This window comes from Neopsephotus bourkii, unplaced genomic scaffold, assembly GCF_033783945.1.
Source record: "Neopsephotus bourkii isolate Nb327-2 ecotype Australia unplaced genomic scaffold, CSIRO-AGI_Nbou_v1 NB_1863, whole genome shotgun sequence".
Classification (NCBI taxonomy): Eukaryota; Metazoa; Chordata; class Aves; order Psittaciformes; family Psittacidae; genus Neopsephotus; species Neopsephotus bourkii.
Genome location: NW_026902336.1, coordinates 837,359 through 862,695, shown reverse-complemented (window position 1 = coordinate 862,695; position 25,337 = coordinate 837,359). Strand labels below are relative to the sequence as shown.

At 37.2% G+C, this 25,337-nt stretch overlaps 1 protein-coding gene across 2 annotated transcripts in view; it reads right to left on the bottom strand.

Annotated features, from left to right (window-relative positions):
* Positions 1 to 1,266: 1,266 nt before the first annotated feature.
* The window catches only part of ESRP2 (epithelial splicing regulatory protein 2), a 48,288-nt gene continuing 24,217 nt past the window's right edge, over positions 1,267 to 25,337 (bottom strand). Inside the window, exons 5-17 of one of the 2 annotated variants that reach the window (XM_061344068.1) lie at positions 23,789 to 23,903; positions 22,939 to 23,037; positions 22,749 to 22,803; positions 21,840 to 21,950; positions 20,836 to 20,968; positions 20,596 to 20,638; positions 19,785 to 20,086; positions 17,819 to 18,040; positions 16,415 to 16,613; positions 14,980 to 15,172; positions 13,819 to 13,996; positions 4,844 to 4,955; positions 1,267 to 1,988 (exon numbers count right to left, since the gene is read on the bottom strand). In XM_061344068.1, coding sequence (XP_061200052.1) covers positions 4,866 to 4,955; positions 13,819 to 13,996; positions 14,980 to 15,172; positions 16,415 to 16,613; positions 17,819 to 18,040; positions 19,785 to 20,086; positions 20,596 to 20,638; positions 20,836 to 20,968; positions 21,840 to 21,950; positions 22,749 to 22,803; positions 22,939 to 23,037; positions 23,789 to 23,903 — 1,740 coding nt within the window. In that variant the 3' untranslated portion in view covers positions 1,267 to 1,988; positions 4,844 to 4,865. The remainder of the gene's footprint in view (positions 1,989 to 4,843; positions 4,956 to 13,818; positions 13,997 to 14,979; positions 15,173 to 16,414; positions 16,614 to 17,818; positions 18,041 to 19,784; positions 20,087 to 20,595; positions 20,639 to 20,835; positions 20,969 to 21,839; positions 21,951 to 22,748; positions 22,804 to 22,938; positions 23,038 to 23,788; positions 23,904 to 25,337) is intronic. The other variant, XM_061344069.1, reaches the window with a different exon arrangement.

Genomic DNA, 25,337 nt, shown 5'->3' with positions numbered 1-25,337 from the left:
GCGTAAGGACCTTTTCTTTAACAACAGCAACAGTCAAATCACAGCTCTTTCCCAAACTCCACTTCTTCTTTCATGAAACAATTTCCGTAACTGGTTTCTACCATCTCATGCTAAACAGGGATTAAAACTGCAGTTGATTCCAGCCAGCCAGCCCTCTTTCTTACTGGACAGCTAGATACAAAGTGCACATGGTGGAGTGGGTTACTCATTACAGATCGTGTTAGCATGGGACTGCACTTAAAAACTAATCTGGGACCACTGCGTGCATAAAGGTGTTCAAAGAGCATGGGGAATCCGTACATGTGAACATGGCTGGTGTGTTACTGGAGGTGCTCCATTCCAGCCCTAGCTCAGCTCACCCAACTTGCCAAGGAAGGAGCAGAGCATGTATAAACAATGCAAGAGCTGTAAAAAACACTAGGTGCTTTTAGTAGTTCAATTGTTACATCACATTGCCTAAAAAGTGTTCCACTACAAGAGAAATATGTATCATACCTTTTCTGGCTTACCAGCATGTGTAAAAAAAAAATCATAACCCACTCTCATAACGTACATATGATTACCTCAATCTAGGAGAAAAATTAGTAAAAGGTTATTTATCAGACAATGATGCTCCATTAAAATATATTAAAACAAAGCATAAGCCAATATACATCATAATAATCTTTTATTTGTTGTAATAATAAGAAGCATACATCATTCCATTAAGTGCAACTCAAATTGTACACTAACAGAAAGATCAATTCAGACATCCATGAACATGTCACAACAGGTTTCATTACATTTTGCTTTGCTGGTATTGCACTTGGAATGGTTTTGAAATAAGGCACAGTAAAACCAAAGTCATTTAGTGCTTCTACAGCAGATGTCTTTTTTCAAACACATGCTACATGACAAAAAAGTACTTCTATCTAATGTACGTACACACACAGAGAGAAAGAAGGAAGCATGCACTACAGGATTTAGATTTCAACATAACTTGTTATTTCATAATATACAAAGTAGGTAAAGATGTAAACAAATTGCATGCACATAAACTACAGCAAAATATTTAATACAGTATCTGAAAGCTATTATGCTTAAATAAAAAATATAACTTATTAGTACTCAGATTTATGTGCCATTTTCATCCTGTAGACATAAAAATTCTGGGGTGGGGAAGGGATTTATGGGTGAGCAGGAAGGACTTTCCTGATTTTAGTGGGTTTGTTTTTTTTGATTAACACATTGGCAGCAGGACCTTGGCAAGACAAATATGGCTTTCACAAAGCAATATCTAATTGAAACATAAGAAAGCACAATTGCATATGGGGTCCAGCATCCTGGTATTTTCCAGTCAAGAACAAATCAGTATGATCTAAGCTTCGAACTGGGAAAGCTATGCACTCCAAAAGAACTTTCTAGAGACATTTAAATTCTACAAAAGCCAGATACTTTGTCAAGTGTAAGCTCAAAAAACTACACGCAGAAGAATCTGAATGACTCAAGCTTCGCTTTCCACTTCAAATGCTACTGAACAGGTTTCTCTCACAGCTGCAGTAGCTGAAGTGCTGTCAGATTGTCTTCAGAATTAACTAGATGCCAAGAATGGGTTTGCGTATTTTCACACAAGCACATAAGAGATTAAGTAAACTAACTGCATGATTTTTTGTTTCACTTTATCTTTGGCACAGGATAAACCATTTTTCAAATTAAACACAGGACATGTCCCACTCTATTATGCTGAAAAGGCACATTTGGTGTTGCCTGGTTGGCTAGGGAAAACTTATTTTGCAAAAGGCACAGTGTTTAGTGTGACATTCTTTCTATATCCCCAAAAAAGTGTTTAATTAGACCAGAAACAGTTCTACATAGTGGCTTCCCAGAAGCTGTCCTTTTTTCTCAGCCACTGCATTCATAGCTAGATCCAGGCTTGGAAAACTCACGACAGCCTCTCCACTGGGCTGGCCACTGAAGTCGTGAAGCATGAGGATGGAATCTGGGTGGAGCTGCAGTGGTACAAGAAGACAAAAGAATATAACTATTAAGACCAGAGACCACACCTGGAAATGCAGTTGTTAATGCTGTGCATCTGGTTCACTCCACTGCTGTGTCTATTGCATAAAAAAAGATTGGATGTGAGAATGGGAAGAAGGGATGAAAGAATTCTACTTTCAGTTTGGCAAACAGGAGCAGCTCTTACTCTGCTTCTGTGCTGAGCACAGTGTTGTAGGCTTAATTCCATGCAAAGATTTTGCTAGAAAAGTAATTCAGATTAATGGTTGATAAGAAAATAAGGACTTCATGTTAATAAAGAGTAAATGGAGCAAGAAAGTCCAGGCATTCAATGAAAAATTCTTGTACTATGCAGTTACTGGCCAAGTGACAAAAGCATGTGAATACTCACACACAAAGTTTAAAAAAAAAAAAAAAAAAAAAAGATAGAGCTGTACAAGACCTCTGTGTTAGAAGGATGAAGTGAACTTAACACAGGTATAGAGTACAAGAGATCGTTCCGCAAAACAAAGTAAAATTTGGTTCAGTCCAACTGAATTAAAGAGGTCTTTGCTGTAATTTTAACAAAGCTAAGAAAAAAGCAGGATAGCAAATGAGATTATTTAGTATTTGGAGTTGATTTACTTTAAAGTGCATTTGCCCTCATGAATTCTTAAAAATACAGTTCCAAAATGTTGGGTTTAAAGATGACATCCGTCTACCCTATGGCACCAGCATAGGCAGCTATTTCTTATAACACGCTGGAAGTCCTTCCAAGTTAAGTTTGGAAACACTATTTGTTGGATAGAAATGGATCTCTGAAGTTTCAAAACCAAAGGCTGAAGCATCGGAAGCTCAGAATACAAGGTTGGTTTGCTGGAGAAATCAGCACCAAACAAAACACATACTGAAAAACCAAACAGCTTTATGTGTAATAGCCCAAACCAAGTTGAGTTCATGTGACATATGTCTTCATGAGTTTATAAAAGGTTAAAAAATTTAAGGGTTAAACTTTTTATAGAATATGTGCATGCCAGGTATACTGCAAAGAAATGTCAGACTTCTTAGTTATTTCCCATAGCACTTTCTGAGCAGCTTTACATTCAAAGATAAGAAAATAAAGCAAGTAACGCTACCCAAACACTTGTTAGGCATTAGAAGTATTCTTAAGATATAAGCAACAGTACACTTTAGAAACTAAAAGCAGGTACAAGACAGTTAGTACAGATTTACTTTAATTTCTTCTCACAGAACCAAAGTTAATTAGGAAATAGCATGCAGAAAGAAATTCAGATATAAAACACACCATGCCTGAAGCCTAGTTCAGGTTTGGAAATAATCTTGGTCTATTTCAGAATAACACTGTGCTCAGTAAGAAAGTTGCACACAGTTTGGGTTGAGCCACAAATCCAAGATAAAACATGGTCTGCTTTCAACCAGCTCTTTGCTGTTAATCCATATTGAGTCATTTACCATCAGTCCTGGACATAAGTTAAATATTGCAGTTTAGAGTTGGCTGAAAACAAACATGGAGCACATTTAAACCTGTAGGCACAGAGGAGAGCTTTAAAAAGTAGTTCAAATAGCAGCACTGATGTAATACCAATATCAGGATTTGGAAATTCACATCATAAGAGTTCCATAGAAAGTTAATAGAGAAGCCTACATGTTCTGCAAGCAGCATACTTAAAGTAAAATAAAGCCCTGTTTGATACTACTGAGGACTGCTTAGAATTCAGGATGAGCTACTCCATGAACTGTTTTCTAGTCAAAGACTGATTTCATCTCATGCAGTGTACAACCTGCTATGCTGCTGATTTATTTTCCAGTTACTTTGAGTAAAACAAGAGAGCCAAACAGATTGCCCAAGGTGACATAAACATACAAAATCTCAGGGTGATAATGGGTGTTCTGTATGCCACCAGATTATGCAGTCGCAGTATCTTCTCCCTAACTGATCCAATAGTATCATGAGAGAGCAACTCATTTGAAAACAACAGAAGTGATGGTGAGTATATGAAGATTACTCTATCAAGGCCCAGTATCTAATTGCCATTTTTTGTACTGAAAGTTTTGAGGGTTTTTTTGTTGTTATTTTGTTTTGTTGTTGGGTTTTTTTGGTGTTGGGGGGGGGAGTTTGGCTTTGGATCTTTTTTTTTTTAAGGAAAAAAAATACAGTAACTGGTCAGTAGCATTTTGAGTAGAATACAATAGTACTGGCACATCACAAACTCCAAATTCTCTTTTGAGAATTTTCATGTTAAAATATTTTTTAAAATTATGTGTTAGTACCAAAAATGCAGGGAAATTTACCATTAGCAAATTTAGTCAATTGCATTAGAAAGCCACTATACCAAAGAAGCTTCTCCCCCCAAAAAAGAATGTAACAGTTTACATTGTATCAGAGAGACCAAGAAACAGATGGCTATATGACACAGGAAAGAAAGTCAGAGGTCTGAGGGCTTTTTACACTCACACTTGTGTGTGCTTTGTAGCCATATCCAGAAAAAAAAAATAAAAAGAAAAAAGAAAGGTAATCATCTGCTATGCTAAAAATAAAATACTGCACTGAAAGCTTCACATACAAATCAAGGACTAATAAACCCTTCCAGAAATTTAAACACATCATCTACGCAGAGCCAGGCAATCACACGACCTCCACCACTACTATCTCATCACCTACAGATCACAGTTGGCCTATTTCCTTAGGTTAGTTGACTTTCTGACAAGGCAAAGGTAGAAAGATTAAAGCAAAAATGCCAATGCAAGCTAGGAAGGGGAATAAGCCATAAACAAGAACTTTACCACTAAGCCCTTCTTTCCCTTCCCATTCAACACCGAAGAAGCAGCTTCTGCCAGATGATCTTACCTTCTTCGGAAGTTACGAAGAGTTACAAACAGACCCACTCTTTTGGTGCTTGTAACACACTCCTTGCTTGATCACTCAGCTGAATAAGGCCATTGTAGTCATCAGGTGCATACTACAGTACAAATGTGACATATGATTATCAGCAAGAGAAGGAATAGTTCTGGTACAGCAAGACACACATGATCATTTGCAACCATAATTAAACACATCATCTATAACAACTGGCAGGAGACAGTGAATTTGACAGATATTTTTATATGCAAGATAGAAAAAACCCTCTGGTTTATGCAAGATAACAAACTTCTGGAACTACTGATTGTAGAAACAGATTTAAAGTAAACTCATACGGGGAATATTCTAAACTGTTCCTTATCAAGGAAGGAAAATAGCTCAGACCACAAAGTGCTCCTTTTTTCCCTTCAACTTTATGAGACAGAAGCATCAGTACCAAAACTCTTAAGTTTGCATAACCATGCTTCCAGTAACAAGTTTCACTGGGACAGATGAGCACCTTCCAGCGTGGGAACTGAAGTGGGGTATTATGGATCTCATTCAGATCTTTCATGCAGTCATGGAAATAAATTGCAGCTTTCCTAGTGTAGAGTGATAAACACTCTAGCTGCGTGTAATACTTACATTATGTAGACTACACCTGCATACTTAAAGAAAATCCCAGCATGAATACACTTTAAGATAAAATAGCATTTATACTAATATAGGAAAAACTATACAGTGCGGCTGCACTGTGATAGATTTGTAGCAGAATATTAAGATATAGTGACTGCAAAGTACAGTCACACCAGTAAATTAAAAACAAAGCAAAAATGTGGATCAGATCTAGGAAATATTTGAGATCCTAAATCTGAGCAGTTATATATACTGCAGGGCCTGGTACAAATATAAAATCTATTGCCAGAAAAATAGATCTTGGGGAACATGAAACATTGTTTTGCATCTATCTTGTAATCTTCCCAAATTACATGTCCTGGAAAGGGACTGAGCATTCTTGCACATGGTGCAATGACTACTGGAGTGGCTCCTGTAATTCAGAAGACAAATACAAGTTACAGGGTATCATTTCAGTAGCAAAAAGTTTCCTGTCTCTCCCATACTAGCGTTTTAGAGGACTGAAAAATGCACACAATGTAGACATACCATGCTGTCTTTCTTTTCTATTTCTGTAATACAGAGTCTCCTGCCAGTTTAGGGAGAAAAAGATATTACATTCTGGCATACAAAACACATTGTATCCCTCCAAAGTGAAGTTGAAAAGAAAAAATACCAACCATCACAGCATATACCTTCCACAGAGACAATAACCAAGAGCCCAGAGAGCATAAAAGAAAAGAACCTCCCAGAATTTTACTACTGAATTCTAGCCACCTTCACATCTAGACCCATGCCATTAAGTAAAAGACAAATACAAGAAGTACCTTCTAGATAGTCTTTGCCAGGGCAACCAGACCGTGCAAATATTAGATTTATCAGTTCCCAGACCTGCCCTTGAAACAAGTCTACAAAATGTAAGTTTACTCTTTGGAAGGAATGTCTCAAGATAGTACATACTTTAGATTATCAGTAGATGTATAATAGGCAAAGATCTACAGTTTCTTGTGGGGGACAGTATTTAAAAGGTTGTGCTTGAAATGCACAAACAACGTAGGAAGGAAGGAAGAAAAAAAAAAAATCAAAATACCCAGCAACAGAAGCAACTCCTAATCACAAGAAAGGTAAAAGACTCCAGTTAAATAAAATAGAAATTGTGGAAGAGTAAGTTATTTAAACATACAGATTTTGAAAAGTAGTACTGCAAACCAAGCTTGAAAATAAAGGGGCGGAATTCTTATTCCCTGTGTATGAAATGGAAACTACCCTAACTTGCCTGAGGAAGTATGTAATCATGAACACTTTTGATTCTGTCTGCATGTCAGAAACCAATGAGAACAAAGCAAAACATTCAACTGTGCAGGACAAAGCGTGCAGCCAAGAGTAAACCTATAAGTTCATTGTTCAAAATAGAAAAGTTCACTAAGCCAGAATCTTGTAGTTTGTTTCCCATCCAAATAGGACAATACTGATGTAATATAAAACTCCACATTGTATATTCAAATACCTACACTTGTCACACAAATAGCTTGTAAAATGTTACCAAATACTGCAACACTCCCCCTTAAATTTAAAGTGTAATAAGATTAAAGCAGACCTCAATGTTAGTGTATCCACTACCCTCTTCTTATCCTGCTATCCTCTCATTCCCCCCTTCCTTTCTTCTCTGAACAGAAACACAGCCTCTTTTCTCAGAGCTGCTGCGTTCTTCCCTCCTCCCTGTGAGCTCACAGCTCCTGGGGGGAGTTGGACTTCCATTCCAACCTAGAAGTGTCTATTATTCTTTCTCACCCAAGGGTTTCCTCTTACTCTCGGTATGTCAATAGTAGCATTAAAATATAGTAGTCTAGATGATAAAAAGGATGAACCTATTTCTTAGAATGACTGAAGAAGAATGCAGAAATAAATTCAGACAATAAAGCAATTTCTTTTAACTTTGAGTAGCCATCAAGTAGTCTTGCTTAGTCTAGTAAGGAAAATGACACAAAATACCATACAAATTGAGAGTTCCACCAGAAAAGTCAGATGCAGAGTGAAGGTTATTAAGATACAATTCTCACCATACGCTCTGATTCTCAGCATATGCTATAACAGCTTCTTCTAGTGATCAGCGATGGGAAGTAGGACCCAAGAAAGCTGGACGCTAGGTATGGGATAGGCTTGGCATTTAGAATCATAATTAGAAGATAGAAGCAAAACAGAACCTTTGCAAATGGTTACTAAGTAAAAGTCTGGGGTCAGTTATTAGCTCTACAGCAGACTGAAAGATGACAAGAAGAATATGCATATATATATACACACACACACACACATATATATATATATGGGGGAAAAAAAACCCCACAGCTGAATGGAACAGAGATTCCAACAAATAGTGAAGAATGGCACTTTATGTTCCCTTCATTCTTTTTTGGTTATCTCCCTGTGACAATGGGAAATTTCACAGCTGAAGACAAAAACAAAATATTGTTTCCCAAAGGACATGTTTGCTCTTTACAGAATCAGCACTTTACCTTACAAGCATAAGGTAAATACCTCTCTAGATATTAACATTTGAAATGGAAGAGATATTTTAACTCATGTATATTAAATTATGTTGTAATATAGTCTATAATATTCAATAGCATATGATAATAAGTGACAGTAAGGGACAGATATATGATGAACAACACTAGCCCCCCAAAGGAGATGAACATTTATGACTGTAGTACAGTAACATCTCCTAGGTAGACCACCTGCTATGCTTACTACAGTGCAAAACCATAGTTTTGTATTAAAAAAAAAAAAAAAAACAAACCACAAAACACACACACACAAAAAACCGAAACAAAACAAAACAAAAGGAATCAGAGACAGACTGCTTAAAAACAAAAACAACAAACAAACAAAAACAAAAAAAAAATTATACTGCACTTTCCTTATAACTATTGTTTTCTTCTTTGTCCATGTTATTTCTTTCAGTACTACCTGCTATGTTGAAAGGAATGCGGGACTGTGTTTGCCCTTCACAGACTGTACGCAGATTTAAACAGGACACCAAACAGAAGGACACTGATTTCCATTTCATTTCTGTATCTCCTAGAGTAAGCATTCAAGGATCAGTCTAAAAAGGCATATGCAAAGCAACTTAGGGCAAATAAAAAAAAAATCCATTGCTAAAACCAAAATTAAAATAAGAAAGTATATTTAGATGTGACACAAATGGGGGGGAGGGGGGGGAAGAGGGAAAGAGGAAGAGAATGAAAGCTAAAAAGAAAAAAAAAATTTATATCCCCCTCAGAAGGGAAAACATCACAGGCAAAATGGCATTTTCAGGATTGCAGTTGCAATTCTAATCTGAACTACCAATAAAGTCTATTCTCAATAAAAGAAATCCATCTCTCAGACTTTGGAAAAAAGTTTAGATACTGTAAGCCTGGAACACAGAATCTGATCTAATGACCAGGTAATTAACCTTTGGCACAAGAGTGAGGAGACACACCCTAGCATGGCTTTGCCATTATCACTTGTACCCCAAGTGTGCCAATACAAGCACTGGCCACCACCTGAATGCTCTGTGGAACAGACAGTGAAATATGTAATACCTGTTCCCAAAAGTACAGCGTGAGGATGGTGCCACTTAGTCTCTTCAAGTGTGGAAGTCAACAGAAGAAACAGTAACCACTAATTTACTACACTCAGTTCCACAGATGCTTTCCCCACACAAATAACATTCCCAGGTGGGAGATAAATTTAGAAATAAAGCAAATAAAATAGACACTCTATTACAAGTGCATGGCAAGAGCATATAATAATATCTATATTGCCAGATAACTTCAAATACCTATGAGTGGGCATTCATCCTCTACCACATTCTCTTTCTCTTGCTTAGTCAGAAGGTGCTATGCCTGGAGCTGGCACACAGACATGGGGTATCCCTTTCAGACTATGAAGGGTCAGATTTCAAAAGAAACCCATAGGAAACAGAATACTTCTTTGTTCGAGCATGCAATTTGGAAAAAAAAAAAAAAAGAAAACAAAACAACAAAAACAAAACCCCCTAATCCCTAAAATGCAAGTAACAATGAAGCCTGCTGTCCTGATACAAGAGAAATGTTGCTAATGCCTTTGGAATTAAGCCATCCATCCACTGCCCTTCACTTCCTCATTACTGTTACAAGCACAAGCCAACGTCTTCCCCATCAACGATAAGCCTTGAATTCTGGGTCTCTGAAGACTTGGAGGATTAATATATTGCAAAAGCTCTTTTTAGCTGCAGATAAAAAGCACCTAAGCCCAGTACAGGTTTAAGGAACAGTATTTATTTTAAACCTCACTTACAAAAAAACCCCACATGTACACAAAGAAGTCCCTTCATTTCCACCCTAGACTTTTGCAGCACATTCAGGAGGCTTTAAGTAATGCTCAGATGATGAGCATGGCCCCTAAATCTTAGTCTTCTCCTAGTTTATTTTTTTACTAGTTGAAGCACTACCATAATTACACACAACTTACCTAAATAGGAAGTCTGCTTTCTAAGAACTAACCCACACAGATTTTTTTAGGCAGACATGAGTTCACTTTACATGCCAACCTCCAAAAAAGTAGCCTACTATTACTAAATACATGCTGAATGCTAGCTAAAATGGCAGTTGTGAATCAGCTTTTGGTCAGGTAAGACCATGGCCACAGTTAAATTGCACCTACTTGTACATAAACCTACCAGTTGCCAGAATACCAACTCTGCCAGTGCTGGCAATAAACCTGCATTCTCATAATCAGTAAAAAAAAAAAAAAAAAAAAAAAAAACTAAAATCAGCTCATTCTTTGGAGACAAGAAGTATTTCTCATTGATTCATCTAAAGATTGAAAAGTAAAATCCATGGAGGATTTAACTAGTCAATAAAGAAGATTACTTTCTAGCAAAGCATTTCATTTGTACAAACAACTACATGTAAATTCATCACTCAGCTACACCTGGTCCTTATTTAATTTCTCTCATTGTTTCTACATCTGTAGAGTGATGGCTTCAAGTAACAGAGTAGTGTGTTGCATGTAATTACTATTTTTGCACCAATTCTTCCTCAAACTTTTCCCCATAGGATCTGAAATATTATTTTTCTTAATTCTAGAAGCATATCTTCACAATCCGTTTTTTTTTAATTGTAATGGAAGTTTCCTGTAAACATCCATAAATCTCTTACTTTAACATAATGCCCATAATGCTGAGTCACTTGTACTCAAGACCTGTCAGAGCAATGACTATCATCCCACTGTGCTATCCAAACTGTACAATTGGGTTTCTTGTTGTGGTGGTTTTGGTTGGTTTGGGGTTTGTTGTTAAATATCTTTTATCTATGTATCTAGTATAAGATTGGAGTCAAATCAATAGCCCTGTTGCATTACAGTACAACTAAAAAGCAGGTTAACGTGAATTACTAACTGAATCAGTGTACTAATATTAGGTCTTTTGAAGATTACAGTACAATACTACACAGGAAGATGATGGGGAAAAATAACATCTCCAAGATTTACTATTAAAATTCCTCACAGGTTTTTCAAGATTGTTTAATGCAAGATACATTAAACACATGCAAGCTGGAAGGAATTCTCAACAATAAAAATAAGAAAGCAGAGCTACAAGAAGGAATCAAACTGCTGAACCACTAAACAAGGTTTGATACAAGTATATGAAAATTAAAATGTTGATCTACAGATTTTTACATTATTTATAAGAAGCATGTACTGATGTTGAGACCAGCTTTTTGAAGCCCATGATAAGCAAAGTCTATCTCTTAAGAGGCAGGTCTGGTATGAAAGATGCTTTCACTTTAAGTAGCAACATGTGCATACATGCAATATACAAAGCCCATCAAGACTGAAGGAAGAAAACAGAAGAGAATAAAGCAAGAACTGAAACTTAAAACCTGTTCCTTTCAGACAAGGACACAGAAAGACAAAAATCACACCCTTTGATCTCAGCATCTCTGATCTGGTTCCCAGAATACCAACAACTGAAGCCCACTGAATACCAGCATCAATTAGTTATACAGAGATTAAAACCATGCCCAAACCACTGATGATTACTAGGGGCTCACTTTATAAAGGAGCAGGAGCATCATGCAATAAACCCTTGGCAACAGCAGAAAATGAAAAAAATAATGTGATAAGAGAGGAAGGGGGAAGAAAAAATAATAATAATAAAAAAATCAGTTATTGCTCCAGAGCCATAATATTGCCCCAGTATAGCAAGTCACCACCTCTTTCTCCCCTAAAGGAATGAGCAAGTATAAAACTAGTATTACCACATGCGGGATTCCAAGAACAATGCAAAATAATTCCTTGGCTCCTTTCTAAGATACTGAACCCGATCTCATTTGGACAACATCTTCTAAAGAAATCAAAGAGGTGACCAATGTAATAACAGTAAATGAGGATGAAAAAAGGTTGCAGCAGAAGTATATAGTTTCCACCTTGTAGCAAAATTTCTATTCATTTGAAACACTGAATGGTGCAATAAAAACACTGTGAACTGCTCTCCAAAAGCAGAAACAAGGAAAAGGGGAAAACTCAACACCAGACTCAAAGTCCACATTCACCAAACTGAAGATCTAGTAGAAGACAGAGCTACTAGACATTGTCACTGACCTGTTCCACGCAAGGACAGGTTCAGGTCACATTTTTCAATGGTGCACTTACAGTTCTGGCTGAATTTCAATTCAGAAAATAGGCTTCTCCACTTTAGGTTTTAATACAACCACCATTCATCCACCAAAATGCCCAGTAAGTTAAAACAAAACAAAATCAAAAGTAAAATATCAGTGGCTAAGCAACAGATGAATGATTACTACTGTTTATCTGGAAACAATGAAAGCCACACATAATTGGTTTGAACTCTGGAAGTATCTGTTGAGGAAAAAGCTCTGTAATACAACATTTTGTTTCTTTTTAATTACTATCAAAATTCAACACACTTTTCATAAGCTGACTTTCAATTTTTCCACTGAAAAACCAAGTATATGAAACTGTATTCAAACACAAATGTACCATTTGAAAAGAAGCCACAACAGGTAGAGCACTGCATCTTCCAAAACTCAAGCATGCATGTCTAAGCATCAGTTCTCAGTCTACCTTCATTTACATAGACATCTGGCTCTACTAATTAAAGCCCATTGTTCACTAAGAATCCTAAAGATAAGACATATCATGCCTGAATGTTTCACATTAACTCCTGCTATGCATTAAAAAGAACTCATCTGCATCTTATGCTTTAGCAATACCACTGTTACACAACTTACAGAATTCTGAAGGACAAACATGCAAAAATTGTCTTTTTTTTCCACACCTATCACTTGAATGGGTCATTTGAAACCCACCAAAAGGATGTTATGTCAGGGCTTTGGCAGTAGTAGCAACAGAGTATTTCTGCTATTTGTGCAACTGCTTTTATGCACAGAAATTAAATACTCACCAGAATATAACCGTATTAAATTATCTTCCCTTTCAGCAAACATGTGATGACAAAACAAAGGTATAGGTACAATATCCTCCAAGAAAAAAAAAAGGCAGAAGACATGGAAGGACCCATTCCATGAATTTAAATAAGTGCTGCTGAAAAAAAACATTTGTACATGCTGCTTTGCTTTCTTGCCTTATATTTTTTTCCTTCCTTTTTCCCCCCCCCCCTTTTTTTTTTGGGGGGGGGGGGTTTGTTTTGTTTTAAATATTCCTCAAGTTTCTGTATGTTTGCTCACTGGCAGAGCACTGAATCAGCAAATTGGGACTGAAGTCACCTACAGCACACATAATATTTGTTACCAGTAGAAAATGGTTCATGAATACAGTTTTCCTTTAGGTTACAATGTAATGCAGTCTTAATGGAAAATGTTCCTGGCTGTAACCTAAACAATTAGTCCTTGAAAGAGTGTCTGACAGAGTGTCTGTCCCTCTCCTTTTGCAAGCAAGTTACTACATATATGCCACAGGCTTTTGTACTAAAACTTTGCCCCCAGCACGCTTTAACACCCAAGTCTTGAAGGTCAAACACTGTCCCTGCATAGGGCTTTCACCAAAAAAGGGCCAGAACTGAAAGCTCTTAGCAACCCCCACTTTTCCTCTGGCAGCCCCACTCACCCTGGGGCTTTGTGCCTTCTGCCTCCCTAAGCTCAAGCCCTAACCCTTAGACACCAAACTACTGCTGTCAAATTAGTATATGATCATTACATAAGAAATAAGGCAAATTGTGTAGACTTTGGTCTGCCATTTAAATACACAACATTAAATACACTTGTTCAGTTGTTTCCAACAACACCCACTTGCTCAGTTTGATCCCGACTGATCATTACTCAGGGGTCCAAATACAATACCAAGGAGAGGGGCTGCATACTCACCTGGTACCCCTGGAAGAAACTGATTATCTCCTTTATTCCTGTATTATATGGCAAGCCCTGCATACGGACTAATGCTCCAGGCTGGGGCAGAATCGGAGTGTGGGTGGCAGTGGCAGCAGCAGCTACAGCTCCTGGAGGTGCTGTAAGATACCCCACCGTGGTGGGGGATACTGGAGGACTGAAAGAGAAGGAAGCAAAATTGTTATGAAAACTAAAAACTGGTTTTAGTGCTTGAAATAAGCAAAAATGAAAATGAAAATTTTAATAAGCCCAAAACCCACAGAAATCCAATCAGCCCTGATGTGGGCTTTTAAAATTTCTCTTCAGCACCTGATAATTTATCAGATAAGACAAGGGAGGGAAAGGAGCATAGCTAACATTTGTAGTTGAAGGCAAACAGTATCATTTGTTATTTCACAGGGGAGAAGTAGTAGCTGCAGGTGATTTGTTCTAAGGCTGTTAAAAAAACCATGAGGAAAAAGAAAGTGAGGAAATGAGAGAAAGTCATAGTATAAAAAGCAGACAAGGGCTCAAAACTGCAACTTCTGAGCCACAAAACGTTGAGTAAAGTAGCAGCTCTAGTCAGGGCCCACCTAGCAATTTACCAGATGCTCTGGCTAGTAAGTGTCAGAAGCCTAAGAGCTATCAATGAGCAAGCTATTTCCAGACTTCAGTGAGCAATGTTGATACCATCTGTGGGAAGGGAAAAAAGTGGAGATCTTCTGCTCTGCTTACATGTTCAAAGTGTTATTCGGTTGCGCTGATATAAGAAATCAAACCTAGCACACACCTATGATGAGACTTCCAGTATGGAAACAGTATTTTAAGAACAAACTTGAGGGTAGAGACATGTATTGACACAGCCTCTCATTTGTCCAAGAAACAGAACCACCTTGATGACATTGCCCCAGTCTCAAAAACACTGTTAAATATTAGACCAACATTATCATGAAACTCAAACAGAACCTACAGAAAAGCCAAACTCATTACAAGGCCACAGAGAATCAGGCAAAATGACTACCACTTCTGTTGACGGACATCAAGTTCCCAGGATTATCTACACCAGAAAAACAAGTTTAAGAGCTGTTCACAGGTGACCGCACACATTGCCTGCTCCACTGAGATGAAATGTGAGGAGAAGCAGCTAAGTGTAGGGGTTACCTGGGGTAGTAAGTAGTGTAATTCATATAAAGCTGAGCAGCCTGAGCTGGATAGTAGGTAACAGTTTGAGGAGCAGTTGCAGAGGCTTGGGGAGTCCTGGTGGCTGGCAAAAGGGCTTGTGGCTGATAAATTGCTGCCTCTGCTGGGATCACAGCTGCTGCCTGGAAAGCAGCATAGGCTGGTGGAGAGAGACCTAAACAAAAAAAGGACAGAGCAACAAAAAAGGATCAGAATAGAGGTCTCTGCAATACGGAAGGAATTATTCATCCCAATATTCATCCCAATGTGATTAATACCACCTGGGTGTGAACACTTGTGCAAAGACCTCTATAGCCTCTCCCCTGGAGACCCCTGCTACATCATCATAAATGACAACGGGGACATTCAAAATAAGCAATTCCTAAGAGTTCACAACTCCTAGACCTGAACGACCTTGTTCATATGTAAATGCGAAATAGGGAACTGCAGAGTTATTCAAAGAAAGCATAAAGCCATGTGCATACAGAAAGCAGGCGTGCACACCAACACATCCTCTGTTCTTTCTAACAGAAGTTGTACTCTGTGGGACAAAAGTACCGTAAGATTAGCTACACATGGGCATCCACAGTTGCTGACACCAGGATCCTCATGTGTAAGCCTCTTGCAACTTCAGAAAAGTATTTGGGGGGATCTAGCAAATGGAAAAACTAATACCCTACTAGATCACTAGTCTAATGCATTTTCATGAACAAATACCTGATTTGTGTCAAAACATTAAGTTTGGCTTGGTGTGCAGTCAAATTCTTTTTATATACTATATTTGGCAGTTTTTTACTATTTTGCAAATACATGTTGATAATCTGTTTTGTTATTTGGTATTGCAATTAATTAGAATGGTACAGTAAATTTCCATTATAGTGCCACAATAAGGCTCACTGTAATCTTAAATTAAAAAAATTAAAAATAATAAAAAAAAAAGAAATCAGTCCAACTTCACTACTATGGTCTGATAGTATACCATCCCAGTGGGTGCTTTCCTTCAAAAGTAAGCCCAAAGAGTACCTTCTGAATGCTCTAAGGCAAGATAGCAAGAGCACTCATCGGCAGCTAGAATCTAGAATTTCTCCCCATTTAATAATCCCTCTAATTCCAAGTAAATTACACTACAGGCAAGTCTACTGCAGAGCTCAGAACAGTACACCCCCAAAAAGCAAAGTGTGCAACAATTTCACTGGCAAGGCCTTGCTGCCCCCTACTCATCACCGAAAATACAATAAAAATGCCTCCGATCAGTCCCATTATTGACTAAAGGGAACAATTTAAATCTCAGCATGTACACAGATGGATGATTATTGATCATGGCAAAACCCAAGTCAAAAGGTGAAAGGCCACAAAGCTTCAGCACCTACCACATATCAGCCTTTAGCAGCGAAGAGCAGAAGAATTGGAGACTTACATGGTAACTTACATGGCGGTGGGGATAAGCCACTACGATTTAAAGTGCCACCCATTAAAACAAAGTTCATCTCCTCTCCTGAACACTGGAATACTTCCACATAACGATCCTTCATCATTTTTTTGTGACATCTTTGAGCTACCATATAGGCTTTATCAGCAGATTTCATTTGGATAAAAGCATCACCTGATGGTCGCCCCTGTGGGATGGGAAAGTAATCTGTTATTAAAACAGCCAGGACACTAGAAATGCAGAAAGAACAGGGATCAAATGTCTACTGAAAATCTGTATTGCTCTTTCTCATCTGGCACCAATCACTAATAACTCAACAATTATTTTTAGGAGCAGAAAGGCAAGACTCATATAATCGGCCAGTTAACACAACTCTACTTCGACCTTCTGGAGGAAGAGAGTAATTTATCATGGAGACAAAGTTTGGAGGCCTCTAATTCAAAAGATGTTCAAAGCAGGGCTAACTTTCATCAGGCCACTCACGGCCTTCTACATTTGAGGCTAAGATTCCAGAGGATCTCTGGGAACCTGTTTTAGTACCTAAATAACTTCTATTTATGATAATTTTATTTTTCTTTCCTTTTCACCTAATTGGAGTTTTCCTTGATGCAGGTTATAAACACTGTCTCTTATTCCATAAGCTGTAGGAAGAGTCTGGTTTTGTCTTCCCTTTAACTGTTTTGTAGGTGATAGTACAAAAATATAAAGCTCCGGACATGCCTTAGTAAGGTCCATAAATACATGAGAAATTGACTTCCAGGTCTGATTTTCTGCGATCTGACAGACATTGCTGTATATGTAAGATATTTAAAACTTTCTTAACAAAAAACAAAACTAATGTAGCAAATCTCTCATTTATTTTCTTTAGTACCTCAATATTTCTGTGGCTAATTGAGCTTATTTTTAATAAAATACAACAGGGAAAACTATCCCTGTGATTATGTCATTAAAATATATCCAAAGCACAATTTTACATTATCATCTTTCTTTAAAACCGGATAAGTGCCTACTCAAGTTAGAAAACTTCTTTTTTCCACAGCTACCACTGAGAAGAAACCCTGAAGCTGACAGAGCATTTACACTACCAAACATGAGACATCTCTGTCTTGTGTATTACCTGAACTTGCCTGAAACACAAGGGACCATTTAAGACAGCCTCCAGGATAAAGCTATTCTTAAAGAACCAACTTCATCCTCCTTATTCTAATGCATACATATATAGGAAGAAAAACGTGCATGTAAAAGTGGAAGAGAAATGAGGAAAAGTCACAAACAACAGTATTTTCTCAAGGTTACAGAAGACAAAGCACAACCAATAACAGGTAAGCTACCCTGACTACTAACCCTGTTCAGTAACAGGAAAGTTAGCTCTCCTATGCAAAATCCTGTTACCTGTTGATTGAAGACCATGTGAATCCCGTGGGGCTTGATATCCCCTGTGGCATCTCCCATGAATTCCAGGATGTCATCAATGCCAGCAGTGTAGGGAAGGCCTCTGAGCCGAACACAATCACGTACACTACCCGTGGCAATGGTGTATGGGGAGGGTATGACAGGAATGATGGGAGTTGGGAGAGTGGGAATAAGAGGTGTTGACATATATCGATTAAGTACCTGTTGGCAAAAAAGAACACAGATAGAGATTAACACACCATCTTGCTGAATACAAATCAATTCTCACAATACAATGTCACATACTTAATTAAATCCACTTCCAACATCAGAGGGAAAAAATCCAAAATAAAACCAAACCTTCTCAAACCAAATGATTTCTGATTGTTTCCTTTTGAGCGTCTAGTTTCAAAATCAGAAGGGGAGAGGGGAAGTCTAAAATATTTAATTTGCTAACCCCTAATAACAGACCTTTCTAGTATCTAATAATAAATTAAAAGCAGATTACAGTTTATTTTAGAATATCCCAAAAAGGAACATCTGAAAATCACATTTGTCCTAATAAACCAGTATTGTCACATCCAGTTCTTACTTAAATTAGGGTAAATTAAAACCAGTCATTCTAGAAGAACTGAAACCTTAAATAACTAACAAATAAAAACAGTGGCTCTAATTAATTAGTAAAATTTGACCAGTTAGTGAGGGTGCTTGTTTTTTAACCTGAGTGCTCATCTCCAAGCCCAGGGCAGGGAGGAAAATATTAGTATTTAAAAACAGGGATAAAGAACTATAGGAAACCTTGATCTCAACATTTTATTTTCTCTTGACTCACTCCCAAATGACAAAGAGAACATAACTTGCTGCTGGGATATAATGCTGAAAATCATATTTAATGATGATTACCATAAATAAAGAAAAAAAGATTTCACTCTTTTGTAAGAGATACTAAACAAGAGGTTTAGTTTTGTCAGTACTGATTCAGAGTAGGGAGGTTGTCTCAACAGAAGCCTTTTTTCAGGAATTTATTTGTAGCACAATACAGGCCAGAAATCTCTCTTATTTGCAAAAAGATTGTACTGACTTTGTATTGACACTAGATAGCTGGGAGCTGGCTTTACCTCTTGTTATTACTCAAACAAGGAGCCTGTAATTCCCTAAAAATCATCTCTTGCTTAAGCAGGGGAGAGAAAAAAAAAAAAAAAGAAAAAAGAGCAAAAATCCAAAACTGTCATAGAGGAAGAAATAATCGTAGAATAGAGGCTTTATTCTGGTCTCCATAACAAAAGTGAGAGCAGACTTGGTCACTGTGGCATAAAAATGCATCATGGGATGCATTTTCACAAGCTTGAGTTGCTGGTGCCTATACAAAATGGTTGTACCAGTTTAAGAAGGTGATGACAGGAATTGGTGAAGGACAAAAGTGAAACATCTTAGTAAAACAGGTATTTCACTTCCTTTCACCAAAGGTCAGATACATCCTGGTAATTCTTTATTACCAACAAAGCAGTTGGAAAAAAGCTGATTTAATGCATCCAGATTTGAATTTAATATTAGAAATTATGTACACAGAGACCAGAATTTAAAGACAACACTGCAGATTTTCAAGAAGCATCACTACAGTACTATCAATCTAGTATGTTTTTAGAATTATTTGTGTAATTTCAGTCAACCTTGAAGAAGTAGGAAAAACTATCCCATCATTTTTACTTCGGAATCCGAGGGATGTTAAAATAAAAAAAAACAAAAACAAAAAAAATGTGGCAGTAAAAGAGCAAACAGCAAAAACCAAAAACAATGCTGTGCAATTTTCCACAGCAATCAGGAAGCACATACTGCCCTTTCTAGAACTTGACATCCTTTATGTAACAGACTTTCTATTGGTTGTCTACAACACATTTATGTGCAAGCATTAGAAGAAAACAGTTTTAACTGTTAAGTTTCAAGTCTCATTGCCAATAGCTACAACCTGTTGGACTTCTGCTGCTGTGCTCCTGAAGAGTTCAATGTAACGTTTTCCAAGTATTTCTTTGTGCTTTTTAAGTGCATTCTGTGCATATTCTTCACAGGAAAATAACACAAATGCGTCTCCTGTGGGCCTGCCATCTGGGTATTTAACAAAGAGAAGTCCCTCTTTCCCTCCTGTGACTGGACACTCTGGCCCCAGGAACCCTAAGACATCCTCCTGGGTAGCAGTGAAGGGAAGGCCTCTCATCCGGATGATGACTTGATTCTCCTTAGATAAGAACTGGGCCACTTCATTGGAGGTGCCTGGTAGAAAGATAACAACATATGCCCAGTCAATTCCATAGGCTGCAGGAGCAGCAAAGCATTAAGGAGTAAAAACAGGAGATTAGTAGCTAGCAACAAACCCACAGAAGACCTGAGATAATACTAACACCCAGCAATCTATTTTGAAATGAAAATCCCTTACCCTGAAACTATCTCATATTTTTATGAAATTGTAACAAAAATGGGGTGAGTGTGAACTTACACAAGATACACAGATGCTTCTACTGTAAAGGCTCATCTTCCTCCCTAACAGCAAGATCTGGCTGTGAACATCACAGCCCAAATGCTCACAACTCAAATTCAACCATGTGAAACCAGAACTTGACAGGGTCAAGTATTCTTGGAAGGCAAAGCAGGGAAAGCTACTTTATTATCTACTTGTGTCGCCAGCCAACAGGAAAAAAAATAAAAATAAAAATGAAAATATCATAACTAGTACTATACTCCTATGAACCTAAGGAATCAAACTGAACTCCAGCATCACTTACCTCCTGCAATTTTTAAGAATTCTTCCCCAGTTGCTTTGTAAACCTTAAAGAGAAAGAAATTTTAAAAAACTCGCAGGAAAATTACAACATTCAACTCCAAAACACACTCTTCCACATGTCAGAGAATTCTGTTTTGCCCAAAATACCAAAACGCAAGTGCAGTTTTTTTCTCATTTAAAACTGTAGTTTAAAATAGCCAGTTTCCTCCCCAGAGATTTATTTCAGGTCACTGGTTCTTACCTCGATGTATCTACTACCCATGTGATGCTTATGTCTTTCCAGTGCAAGATCTCTCTGCTCAGAATTGACAAACCGAACTAATGCCTCCCCATTTCTCCTTCCTTGAGCATTCAGACAAAGAGCCACACCACCTCTGGAAGGTAAAACCAACAAAAATAAACTTAGTCTGAATCTTTAATACATTTAATAAAAATTACGTAAGAATAGTAGGGAAATCAGACTTTGACATGGAGTTTACAGATTAGAAAAGAAAATGCTACTACACATAATTTAATTTCATTTTTTATGTAACACAGTTATACTGCAGAATCCCCTTCAGTGAGATCCTGGATCTCATGCTGTTCACCACTTTCTCAGCTTCCATGCAGATATAAATTTGCAAGACCCTTCATCACCTCAGAAATGCAGATTTGAATTTCCTTATACCTCTAAACAGAAGAAAAATAGGCCCTCTCTGTATTAAGAAACTGGAATATATATTAATTGACAGGTATGCTAAATTAAACTTACTCTCTCTATATAAAATATATATATATATAAATACACACACACACACACACACATACACACACACAGAGAGAAAGGTGCACACGCATCAGTCATACAAAAATTTCTTCCAAACAGCAGTTGGATGTTTCTGAATCCAGCCTGTTTAGGAGGTGTAACAAGTATTGAAAAGTTGACACAAAATTCAACCTTCTTTTACATCTTGGAATCTACCTTGATTAATGCAGTTAGGAGTTTCTCCCTTTCAGTACTAGCAAAAAAAAGAAAGAATTTTGTTTTTTAACTAAAAAGTCTCTTTTCTTTTCCACTCATAACTCCTTCTTGCACACCGAAGTCTGGTAAACCTATTCAGTTATCATGACCACTGGGTACAAAGGGGCCTTGCTGGGGAAAGATAGCAGTGAGGGCTCTAGTGGGGGATGTGTGTTAAACAAATACTAAAAAAACTTGCTATAAAGACGAAGTGATAAAGCAAGACAAGTTCTTTATTATCTTACTTGGCAATGTTGAGTCCTTTGAAAAACCGAGCAATATCTTGGTCTGAAGACTGCCATGGTAAACCCCTGGCACGTATTACCGTCTCACTGTTCACCATTTCAGATTTACTACTGCACAGAAAGGAGAAAAAAGTCAAAGTAAGCTTTAATCTAGGTTTTCCTTAACTTAGCAGATTTCAGTTTACTACTAATTTAGCTTGCAACTCTGCGTATTTGCTATTAAGTCTCTTCTAATTCTGTTAATCATTTTAATAAAGCAAGAAAAGATAACTGGGTTAATCCTTTTATATACGCAATGCCTAAGATACACTATGTTGTCAGCATGTTGCAGTTCCTTAAAAAAAAAAATAAAAAATTGGAAGAGTGTCTCAAAGTGAAATAATAAGGAACTGGATTAATCTTGTTTGGAAAAATCAAGCAATCCAGCATAAATTGTTATAAAGGCACTCATAATTATGAATACATAGAATATGCTCAAGATGTTCCATTCTCAAAGAACTAGTCTGTTTCTTCTCTCCCTAAATCCAATATGCAATACAAAGCATATTAGATCACTCTTCAGAAGTACCATGTAGTTCAGCAGCATGCACTAGATATTACCCCTGTTGACTTAGGGAAAGTTCACAAATATTTCTTCGCTGCTGGGTAAGATAAGTCATCCTCGCTGCTGTGCTAAACAGAAACTAAAGAACAAAGAGCATTTAACTTGCAGTGACTCTAAAGAGATGGTCTAAAGTACAGCATTCAACATAAAAGCTATAATCTCTCTGTACTAGGAGGCTGAATACCCTGTTATTGTTTTCAGGGTTAACCTACTTTGACAGTGACAATGGGGAAATATCCATAAGCTTTCCTGGCTGAAGACAAGTTTCATCTTTGGTTGTAAACAACCATGACAGAAGTACTTACCAAGGACCTGTTTCATACTTCTGTTTCACATTTTCAGGCTCAGTAAATAAGTGACCTACAACAAAACAGGAAGTTTAAATATAACTAGGGTCAGAGATTACTTAAGAATGACAGTACCACTGCCAATTCTGGAAAAAAGAAAAAAAAAAAAAAAAAAAAGTCCAGTAGTCTGTATTAATAGTTCACTTACTACAACTTTCAGAAAGCATGGTGAATATTATAGCCACCATGGTTTTCACTTGCCACACACCAAAGTCTTCCTCTGCTTCATCTGTTCCCAAACCTAGATCTAAACAGGTGATTATAGAAAATAAAAGACTTGCACAATCATTTGTAAACAAGCCATAAGGCTTTTCTGATACTAACACAACTGGTAATCAAATTTACTGGTCTTAGCTGAGACACGTGACCATTAGACACGTTACTCTGCTCATAAATCAGTTAATATTCACTTTAATGGTCAACAGTCTAAAAACTACTGATGGCTTCATCATTTCAGCATTAGCAGTTAAAAAAAAAAAAAAAAAAAAGAGGCTAAGTAAGTTCCTTTCACTTCAAACACAATTGAACATTAACCACATTCAGCTGGGCCACAGCAATCCTCCTAAAATTTAGATGTAAGGTTTTTAATTTGTTTTATTGTTGCTGGTTTGGATTTTAGGGTTTTTTTTAAAGCATCATGAAAGAGAACTATTACTGTCTGCAAACAGCAGAAGCTTACAGGCAGCTGGTACTGAAAAGGCCCACTGATAGCTGGCCCCTCTTTTAAGATCAACTATCAGTGTAAGCCATGTTTTTCCTTATTAGATTTATTAAATATGGTTTAGAACTCAGCATCAGACTCAAATTGAAAACAAAAATGTATTACAAGCAGAGCTGCTCCTCCCAACCCACACTTAAGTGAGCATCCTTCTATTTTACCTGTCAGTTTTTGAAACCCACATCTTGGATTAGAAGAATAAAACCTGTGATGATCACAGAGATAAAAAAACTAAGGATGCAGAATTGATTCTGGCACAGAAGCTGAAGCAAAAGGATACATTCTGCCATGGTCTTGATAGTCTGATCTTTCACGGCGGCTGAACTAGGGTAGCAAGTGTGAAATTCTTTGCGCAGATCATAAAAGGAATAGAAGCAGTCTGACAGCACGAAGTTCTACAAGGAAGGCAAAAAGTTTGTTTTGAACACACCATTCCTTTAAATTCTGATTAATATTTTTGGACTGAACGAGGTAGTCTTAAAAATTACATAGTTGCATGTCACCAGCTTGTCTGTGATAGACCAGCTTAGTTCCTTTGAGACACAGTTCAAATGCCATAGCCTGACAGCATTAGAGCTCCAGATGAACAAACCCAAAAAACTTCTCAGAGGCAGACCTGTGCAAAACAGCTGGACAAGACATCTGGGAAGATTAAAAAAAAATAATTTAAAAACCTACACTGTGCTGTTTTATAACCACTCCCATTTAGGATACTGTATTTTCTCTTTGTGGCTACTCTGAAAAGCAATAATGAACTGAAACATGATAACAGTGTACAAAATATCTTCCAGCAAGTTAAAGATGTTTCTTCATTACTGTCCTTTACTGGATAAGAACTTTAATTATTGGTTTTATCTGTTATTATTTAAAAGTACTTAACATTGTTAATCAAACTTTAAAACAGCACTTCACACCAACATTAGCTTATTTTTCAAGGGATAAACCAGATAATTCTGGCTTAATTCACTACTTTCTCACTCTCCAACTATTTTACTACATAGAAATTTACTTCAGTCTAGTCAAACAGCACTCACCTTTGTAAATAGAGAATTAAGAAAAGTCACCAGGTAATGTTTCTTATAACAGTAGGAAGAGCAAGAGCCAAGATCTGAGGCTTATTAACATTTTTGGGGGGAGAAATACACTTTTGCAAACAAAAAAGTATCGTAGGAGGGAAAAAAGAAAAAAAAAAAAGAAAAAAGAGAAAGAAATGCTCTAATAAGAGGCTCAACACTTGATCAGTTCCATTCCTTGATCTGGTATGGACAATTATTTCTTCCACAGCATTACAGTGTTAGTTTTGTTTTAGTTTATTTGATTCAATAGAGAAGTACAAAGAATTACCCACAAAAAACGGTACTGTCATGTTTGAATGTTAAATATCATTCCTTTTTCCTTACTTACTTTATCCCTACACAAACAGGTGCTTTTCATAAAAAGTCAGTGTTATGTTTTAATATAACACAAATACCAAATGAATATTTGTAGAAACTCAGCGTGAGCCAATACCCTTATATATATATATATATATATAATAATAATAATAATAATAATAATAAAAAAATACAACTGGTCAGTCAACTCCTTCCATGTCAGCAGCTGTCATTCCTGTGGGGTTCCTACAGACCCTGCCAAGCAGGTTAACCCATGAGCCACCACCCTGCACATAGGCAAGATTCTTCTCCCTGTGCAAGACAGTCTGCTCTAAGCCCTTTCAGGAATGTAGAAACTCCTGCTTCATGTGGGAGTAGCAAATAAGTTGTAGTAATACTTCCTACTGAATAAACACAGATGGGGAATCACTGCCATTGTCCAGGGCAAGTCACTGC